Genomic DNA, 9,978 nt, shown 5'->3' on the forward strand with positions numbered 1-9,978 from the left:
TAGATTTTCTGGTGTGTGCCTATTGACACGTACTAACAACTATTTTCTAATGAAATGATACTAATACAAATTTAGAAAAAAGTGAAAAGTTAATCCCGTAATTACAGCTTATTACTTATGTGATATTTTAAAATGGAATCCACTTTTTATTTTAAAACAAATATTTCGAAAGACTCATGATCAAAAAAATTAACATTTTCAAAAGACACATCTGAAAAAATATCCTCTTTAGACTTGGAACAAATTTGAAATTGATATTCATGTTTTGAGAACATGTGTGATTGATTTGTTTGTTTTATGTGGGCAGTGGGTGCCACCCAACTAATAATTCAGAGTTGGCTTAGCTGCATTTATGTAACATCACGTTATTATTGGTGGACGTTAATTCTCTGACCCTCTCTGCCATTCCTCAATACAAATATCCCATTTCCCGAAATTGTGTATACATATATCCCCAGCTCGATCGTACCATGATTTTTATGCTGTATTCTTTTTCCTGGCGGGGTGATGGTTATTTAAATATGTGAGAGCATTTCTGGTAATTTTGCAAGATCGACTAAATTAGTTCGGTAAGATTTCAAAATATAACATAGAAATAAGACTTTTTTTTTTCATGTGCAGTTGCGTAGTAGAACTCTAACTAATATTCGAAATAAAGTAATGGTTTTATGTTTAATAGTTTTCTTTATTGATTTAGGAAAAAATTATATTGGTTGGAGTCGATTTTAGGTCACCACATTATCTCAATATTACTTGAATATGCCGATATGTGTTTAAATTAATGTAAACCATGCCACTATTATAATAATTTATTTTCATCTTCTGTATTTATTAATTTATTGATTATTGATTTATTCAAGAGTAAACGACAAAGTGGTGGCTGAAGTTTGTCAAATTTTACAGAATGGTGGCTGGACTTTGAAAACTACGGAATGATGGCCGGAGTTCACCTCCGCCTTTTAAAAAGGTGGCGGCCGTGAAGCTCCGTTAATTTCCTCCGTTAACTCAATTAAAATTATTTAAAAGAAAGGGTATTGAAGGAAAATCACCCCAAAACCCTCCAAAAATTGTGTCTCCTCTCTCCTTCTCCCTTGTATTACCTTCTCTCTAGCATCACCGTTACACAGCTGCAATCTTTCGTAAGCGTCAAAATCAAAACTTGCCAAACACCCACCCAAAATCACAAACATCCAGTAATCTCAGCTCAGTTTCAAGCATACCCACTAACCCAATTTCAAAAATTCCTCCCCGCAAATCACCTCAAACCAGCTCCGAGCATTTCGCCGGGTGGTTCGCGAGTGAGGTCTATTTCTTTGAGCATATCTCCTCCAGGAAGTTTAAGTCCTAAACACTTTTCGACAACCAAATCACCTGAATTGACTCCGCTTCAAATGTAGGATCCGAGTGATTTATCATCACAAGCTTCTGAATTATCATCCGTAGACAGGGTGACTAGCATTTTACATCGACGAACTAGCATTTTACATCCACGACACCTTGGTTTTAGAGCTACATCTTGACCAGCTTCTTCGTCGCTCGAAAGATAAATTAGTGAAAGTCAGGCTTCATCACCAACAACATCTCATGTATCTTCACCGGCATCATATGAGTGGGGGATTCTTGAGTGAGGATGTTTCGAAAGTAGAGAGTTTTGGATTTGGGGATAATCAGTTGATTTGGGGATAATCTGTGAGTTTTTACCTAAAACCCGCATTTACCCTTCTTTTTTTAGATATTTTTTTTAAGTTAACGGGAGAAATTAACGGAGCTTAACGGCCGCCACCTTTTTAAAAGGCGGAAGTGAACTCGAGCCACAATTCCGTAGTTTTTAAAGTCCAGCCACCATTCTGTAAAATTTGACAAACTTCAGCCACCACTTTGTTATTTACTCTTTATTCAAAAACAAAAATAAAAGGATCTAAGTCCTATATTAAAATTAAAACAAATACTCTAATTACTTGTCTTAAATTATTATTGCAAAGTTACACGTGTTTTTACTTTAAATACATATTATATTTAATATAATTAAATTTGTTGTCATAAATTTTAATATTTAATTATATTAGGTCATAATTAAATCATTGAATATCTGTTTGGATTAAAATAATCAGGTATTAATTAGACATATTAAAAATTAATCCTAGTTATGAATTTAAATATTTAAATAAAAATTTTGATCTAAATTAAAAATTCTTGAATTACCGCAGGTATACTCGAATCCCGACCGGGCTGGGATGAGCGGGATGTGAGGATCCTCATCTGCCCGGAAATGGAGTTGGGTTTGGATTCAGAGATAAAGACGGTATATAGCAATCCCGACCCGAAATAAACCGATTTCCATCCCCAATTACGTAATTACGAATGTAGGCAAGCCCAAAGCCCAGCTAGATAGATTTAGAGGACAGGCCTGAAAGCTAAGTCCAAAAAAACAAATGGAAAATCCAGTCATATTAGTGAGGGTCGAGAAGCTCAGCAACGGCTATTTGACTTCATTGCTACTATCAAACTACTTTTCGCATTTGATTCTATTCCCGTAAAAGTACCTGAGAATTCCGAATATAATTAGCACAACCAAATCAAAATTCCAATACTTGGTGAGGGTCGAAGAGCTCAGCAACGGCTATTTGACTTTATTATTGCTAAAGAAATTATTTTTAGTTTCAAAAATATAAAATTATTTGATCCTGGTTGGTCTTGTTCTTAAAAACAATATTTAGATTTTAGAAATGTATTAATCAGTAAAACGTTTTCAAAAAACAGATTATTAGAAAATATACAAACATAAAATAATATCAAACAACACCATAATTTCTCAAATATTATAGTCGGCCGATTTTACTCATAATAATAATAATAATAAAATCACCGTATTAGGTATTTTTTATAGCATTATTTAAGAAAAAAGTTAGGGACAAATTAAAAATACCTAACCTTTCATACCATTTAACTCCATAAATTAAACACGACATATTCCATATCATCACAAATTATTAGAATATGTTTTATTCTCGCTTAATGTCAGTATATCATATTATGGAACAGCAAATTTACCCTTGTCCGGAACAAACATGACATCTGATTATTGTTGATGGATTATCAGGTACCGAATCATTATCAGATCATATGTTCCTCACATATACAATGTACTCCTTTACTCTGACCTAGCACAGTTGGGGATAATCATAGTCAAGCGTGATTATATAGTTCGAATAAGAAACCGACACACTTTTATTTAAATCACGACGGTTATTTATATATGAGTAAATGACAAAATGGTGGCCGTAGTTTTCCAAAATTTTCAAGATGTTGGCTGGAATTTAAAAATTACGTGATGTGGCCGGAGTTTACTTCCGACTTTCAATATGACGGCGGCCGTCAGCCTCCGTTAATTTCCTTCCGTTAATGCTAAAAAATAAAAAAATAAACGACAAAGTGGTGGAAATCCATCCAACATTTTTTAAATTTTGAAAAAATACGGTCACCACTTTGTCCTTTACTTTTTTATTTTTGGAGTTAACAAGAGGAAAATTAACGGAGGTTCGCGGCCGCCACCTTATTGAAAGGTGGAAGTAACCTCCTGGCACAAAATGTAGTTTTTAAAGTGCAGCCACCATCTTATAAAATTTGGAAAACAACCACCACCACTTTATCATTTATACTTTATATATTTAACACTTGTTTCATCCTAAGTTAGATGAACTAAGTTAGATGAACAGAAACACAATTTAAAATTTATTAATTGTATAATTATATAATTTATTTTTGTAAAAAAAGGTGAAAATTTTGTTTATAAAAAATAATTGTAGTGATTATTTTGATTCAAATACCAACATACATTAGCGGCCAATGATTGCACCAAACGAATCGCATAGATCTGGTTGAATACCATCAAAAATCGAAACGGCATTATGCAAGCCGACCCTTAACCCTTTGTCAACATTAATATATACAACATGCATGAACCGGAGACAGAAATACCATCAACTAATTTACAAAACTTAACTATATGGCCAGTACTGAGCTTCTCTCCCTTATTTTAAACGCATATGCTTGTCTTTTCTTGCAAGAACAAAGTGAATTTTCTGGCATTTAAATTTAGCTAGACTTTAAATAATGTCACCTGATAATTACTTACAAAACTTATCTTAAAATATTCACGACAAAACCTTCATATATTATTAATATTTGACAGATTAATAGTTTATTATAAACTAATATTTTAGAATCACAATATATAAAATATATATTAATCCTGCTATATAAATTATCTTGATAATTTATAAAAATTATGGGTTCAATATTATTAACGTATTAAGTCTTTACTCTGGTCTCTGTACGGTCTCTCCATGACTCTATTCTCAAATACCTTGTTTTTATTTTTTTTATATATTTTTTTTAATTCTAACATGTAATTAAAATATATTGAACATATAGTAAAATTAGTTATTCTCATTCTTCCATGATTAAAAACAATAATCAGACACTTTTATTTATAAAAAATATTTAAAAATACCATTCCTAACAAGTAACGAGTGGTCACTTATATGAAAAGTTTAAAAAAGCAGACATTGCAGCATAGGGATCTTGTCTATTGTCTTATTCACATAATTTTGTCTTTTTTCTGTAAGAGTTGTTTTTTCTGCTATTTAAATTTAGTTAGACTCAAACTAATGTCACTTGATCCTTATATTAAATATTCTTGATGACTATATTTGTTAGTTAACACAGTTCACATATATTTTATTTTCTTGTGTTGTTATATACATAAACTCACATGAGTCAAGCTACGACTGAATTTTAATGGCTTTTAGCAGAAGGCCGTCAATTTAATATAAACAAGTTTACAAGACTTTTTATCAGCTGCTACGTCCAAATCATTTTTTCTGCTAAGTAGACTGAAAGTTATAGCAGTTTAATTATATGGTTGTGTGTTAACGAATCTACGGTGTTAACGAATTTGTAGATTCCTTCAAGTGTGGAATTTTTTTAATTTTTTTTGTCACATTCAAGTGTGGAATAATTGTTTTCACGTGAAAATAAAAAATAAGTACATTTGAATCAGCTTCAAATATAAATCACAAAAAGTGTTAACGAATATCGTCTATAATTTTATTTATAAATAAAAGTTTTGGTTAAAAAACGTTATATTGTGACGTGGCTTTCATAAAAATATATATAATTTGATGATGATGATGATGAAATAAGAAATTTATGATTATTGTAGCTAATTAATATAATAAATGTTAAGAATTTGAAATCAAAATTTATCGTTTATAAATAAATTATCTATTGATTTTAAAATTGATCAAATATAAATGGATCCGGAAAATTCGTATTGTAAATGCCACTATCTGCCAAAATATTGGTATATTCTTCCTCGTATTTCCATTTTCTGTGATAATACATAAAAATAAAATGTCAAACACAGATTCAATGAGTATATTATTGCCGGCCTGAGAGCCTGCTTGTGATCGCCGGTGGTCCTCTATAAATGTTTAATCAAAGCCCCACTAGCATTTCTTATGACTTCTCAATTCCTACAGGATCACGAGATTTTAATCCGTTTATAATGTTATGTTTTTGAATATATATATTTTCAGTAATTAATTTTATTTTAAGATATTTTGTTTGTATTATATATTTAATATTATAAGTCTAATTTCTTTTATAATATATTAAGCTTTCTTTTAAATGGGTTGATCATCACTAATAAAAGTATTTTTGTGGATATATATATTCAGTTATTAAAGAAGGATCACAACTTGTTAGTAGGCTAACTATGACTGATGTTAATTTGGATTCCAATTGCTTGAATGCTCTGAATTTCTTAAATACGCTCTAAAGGGATGTTTTGATATCGATGATATAGTTAGTTGAAAACATTAAATCATCGGTTTCAAACGAGAAATTTCATAATTTGAAGTTCATGGCACGAGATGTCAATAGAATGAAACATTTCCAGCCAAAATAACTAATTTATTCCGAATATTATGCGGATTTCCGGACTTTATACTATTTTTTCTCGAATGAATCTTTTCTTGAAAAAAATTAAAATAATACCATTTATATAAAAAAATGCCAATGCATTGACGCCGGCTACCTACTGCATGCATTTTACATTTTTGTATTTAAAATTAAAAATTAGAAATAAAAATTAAGAATAAAGTCAACTAATAAAGTCAAATACACTAACATGTAGTAGCATACATGATACTAATAATTTGTTGTGGCAGAGAAGTTCAATCATAGAACAAACAAAAAAGAACCATACAGCCACCAAGTTTATGCCAAAACATGATTGCCAATTTGATTCCTTTTGGTTGAGAAGACCTGACAAGTTTTCTATATAAACAAACTCCCATATTACAATCTTTACTTACCTCTTATTGCCTTTGAAGAAGACAATCTTTCCATTGTCCTTTGGAGTAAAGCTCTTCAAGAATGGTTAGATGTTTCTTCACTACTCAACCCTACTTGCATGCATGATACTTTGTCTACTGTTTAGCTTGTGTATTTCGTGTTCGTGTATAATAAACTAACTTTAGCCTAGAACTTGAAACCGATGATCTAGAGACAGTGGTGATCCTGACTATAGACGGACAATACCTTTGTCTGAGATCCAAGTGTTTCAAATTTTAGAACATTTTATATGTAAACCGATGATATACTGTTAGTGGTGGTCCTGATTATAGGCGGACAATACTTTTGTTTGAGGCCTAAGTATTTCAAATTTTAGAATACTTTATATGTAAATGTATGAAATACGCAGAAAACTGATTTTAACTAGTGCCTTCCGAATTTATGGATCCCCCGTGTCTAGCCGTGTCTAGCATGACCTTATATTAATATATTGGTTATGTTTGGTTTGGTTGGTTCATATTGATATGTTAACACTGGTTTTATGCATGTAATTGCTAAACAGGGGATCTTAGGAGAAGTCAATCCAAAGCAGCAACATGCAAATAAACTGGGAGGAACAAGAGCAACACTTTTTATATATGGTACTAATTCTATATATAAAAACCTCTTTTTATGTAATTTTTTTTAAAAATTTGGGACTGAACTTTGCGTGTGTTGGTACCTGCAGCGACGGTGGCCTTGGAGAACATGCCATTTATCGCGAATGCAGTGAGCCTGTTTAGTTACTTCTACGGGTACATGAACTTCAGCTTGACAAAATCAGCAACAATGCTTACCAATTTCATGGGGGCCTCGTATTTGCTCTCGTTGTTTGGAGGATTCATCTGCGATACTTACTTGTCCAGATTCAGAAGCTGTATTATGTTTGGAGCTATAGAAGTCTTGGTATGTCCTCTGCACTTCATTCTGATCACCATTTAGCAAAAAAAATAAAATTATAAATGTAGAATATGGTAAAAATTCATGATTTGCAAAATCAAGTAGGGTTGGGGAGGGTACAATGTAGCAGAGATGTGAATAACTGTGTGACACAATATTTTCTAGCAGATCAATTTAATTATTATACTTCGGCTACTTCAATTATTTGTCTGGTAGTAATAAAATTATTGGGGCAAATGAGACCAGATTATATTTTATGCATCAGAGATATTTGGTGGTTAGAAGACATGCAAGATACTGTTGACAGGGAAAATACAGAATAAACAGCTATTATACTCTTAATTGAAAGTTTAAGAAGTCTTGTACTATGAACCAAATTAATAATGATAGTTTAAAGGACCAGTGATGTAAGACTTGAAGTTACCAGAAAGGTTTTGTACTTACTGTATCGGAAAAGTTGAGTCTGGTATTGATAGGAAATCTCAGACACCAGACTCATCGCATTTTAGTCACTTGGAGGTTTAAAAGAAGTGTAATGAACACGATGCACGGGTTATTTGTGAGATAGCAGATCGCTAGATATAAATGTGTGATATAATTTGAGTAATTGTTTTTGTAACTACAGGGGTATGCAGTCCTGGCAGTACAGGCATTCTTTCCGCAGTTCAGACCCTCACCCTGCAAGGATGTTTCGCCATTACTAATAAATCAATGCGAGGCTGCAGACAGTAGCCAAGCTGCGATCCTATATACTGGCCTATATTTGGTTGCAGTTGGGACTGGTGGACTAAAAGCGGCACTCCCTTCCTTGGGAGCAGACCAGTTTGACGAGACAGACCCTGAAGAGGCTAAAACGCTTTCTAGTTTCTTTAACTGGTTCCTATTTTCTGTTGTTACTGGGGCTATCTTTGGTGTCACTTTCTTGGTCTGGATTAGTGAAAATGAAGGCTGGGACTGGGGTTTCGGGGTGTCCACTTTAGCAGTGGTAATCGCGGTTCTGTTCCTGTGCATGGGAAAATCACTCTATAGAAACAATGTCCCAAAAGGAAGCCCCCTCAGTCGGATAATGCAGGTACATATAAAATTTATGCAGGGTCATTGCAAAAAGATTTATTAGATGTTCATCATGTCACAGGCCTTATTATTTTATATGTTGGTTCCTCGATGTAGGTATTCGTGGCTGCAATTAGGAACCACAATCTTTCACTGCCAGAAACCGCAGAAGGATTTCATGAGATTCATGAAAAAGGATCTGAGATTCTCCGTAGAACAAACCAATTCAGGTGCTACTCCATCTAACAACTTAAATCCAACATTCTTATGCATCTTAGCTAGATAGCGGAAATTCTTATTGTGCCAAAAAGATTAAAACTCCATATATTGCAGGTTCTTGGATCATGCAGCAGTTATCAGGACTAGAGATTCATCTACTGTTAACAATCCAGGACCCTGGATCTTGTGTACTGTGACACAAGTTGAGGAAACAAAAATTCTACTCCGGATGCTACCAATAATTGTCAGCACTATCTTCATGAACACATGTTTGGCTCAACTCCAAACTTTCAGCATCCAGCAGAGTAATACGATGGACAGAAATCTTCTTGGTTTTCAAGTCCCTGGATCTTCAATTCCCGTCATTCCACTAGCGTTTATGTTTATATTGATCCCAATTTATGATCGCATTTGTGTTCCAATGCTCAGAAAGTTTACTGGGATTCCTACTGGAGTCACACACCTCCAACGGATAGGAGTTGGGCTCGTTCTCTCAGCTATTTCTATGGCTGTGGCAGGAATAATAGAGACTCACCGCAAATCAGTTGCTGTAAAGTACGACATGGTTGATTCTGCAGCCCCTTTACCTATGACCGTGTTCTGGTTAGGATTCCAATACGCTATATTTGGAATGGCTGATATGTTTACCGTAGTTGGACTGCTAGAGTTTTTCTACGCGGAGAGTTCAGCAGGAATGAAGTCTTTGGGCACAGCCATTTCATGGTCTTCACTGGCATTCGGATACTTCTTGAGCTCAGCAACTGTGGAGCTGGTTAACACAATAAGTGGTGGCTGGTTCAAAAGCAACAACTTAAACAGGGATAAGTTAAATTACTTCTACTGGGTTTTAGCCGGGTTAAGTATATTGAATCTCGGGGCATATCTGCTCTGCGCTTCTTGGTATAGATATAAAAAAGTGGAATTGAAGCAGATAGAAGGTGAGAGCAAGTTAGAAATGGGGAGTGTATAAAGTAGTCAGACCACAGCATTTCCGAAACTTATGCTTAAGTTGATCAACATGGGCATACTATGTATAATCTTCTTTGCTTTAATTTGTTATAGTACACATAAGTTCTCAGATTTGGCTCTAGACAAGTGGTACTTTTATGATTCTGGATTCCTTTTTTCTTTCGGATATGCAGTATAACTTTTCAGATTCTTATCCCTTTTATTGAATAACGCAGCAAACAAACTGCAAGAGCTGAAGGTAACTGCATCTCAAAGTACATGAACAAAAAAAGAAACGAAACCTCCTCAGCTCTGATACCATGTTGAGAACCAGTCCATCTAAAATTTTAAAATGCTAGAGGAAGGTCCAAATGGATCTAATGCTCTATTTCAACGGTTATAATCAAACTACATGAAGTAAGGACATGTATCTGTATAAACAAAAGTCCGATTAGCTTG

At 33.6% G+C, this 9,978-nt stretch overlaps 1 protein-coding gene across 1 annotated transcript; it reads left to right on the plus strand.

The window, feature by feature from the left end:
* Positions 1-6,275: 6,275 nt before the first annotated feature.
* On the plus strand, positions 6,276-9,649 carry LOC108211950 (protein NRT1/ PTR FAMILY 4.5-like). Its single transcript, XM_017383675.2, has 6 exons — positions 6,276-6,444; positions 6,923-7,001; positions 7,088-7,305; positions 7,925-8,371; positions 8,470-8,582; positions 8,686-9,649. Exons 1-6 carry the CDS (start codon positions 6,442-6,444, stop codon positions 9,539-9,541), a joined length of 1,716 nt encoding a protein of 571 aa, XP_017239164.1. The 5' UTR covers positions 6,276-6,441; the 3' UTR covers positions 9,542-9,649.
* Positions 9,650-9,978: the final 329 nt, after the last annotated feature.

The sequence above is a fragment of the Daucus carota genome, chromosome 3 (genome assembly GCF_001625215.2).
Source record: "Daucus carota subsp. sativus chromosome 3, DH1 v3.0, whole genome shotgun sequence".
Classification (NCBI taxonomy): domain Eukaryota; kingdom Viridiplantae; phylum Streptophyta; class Magnoliopsida; order Apiales; family Apiaceae; genus Daucus; species Daucus carota.

Excerpts from the sequence above, each read along its gene's own strand:
- LOC108211950 (XM_017383675.2), top strand. Across the intron at positions 7,002-7,087 it reads AGCAACACTTTTTATATATG|CGACGGTGGCCTTGGAGAAC; the intron begins GTACTAATTCTA and ends TGGTACCTGCAG. Across the intron at positions 8,583-8,685 it reads CGTAGAACAAACCAATTCAG|GTTCTTGGATCATGCAGCAG; the intron begins GTGCTACTCCAT and ends CATATATTGCAG.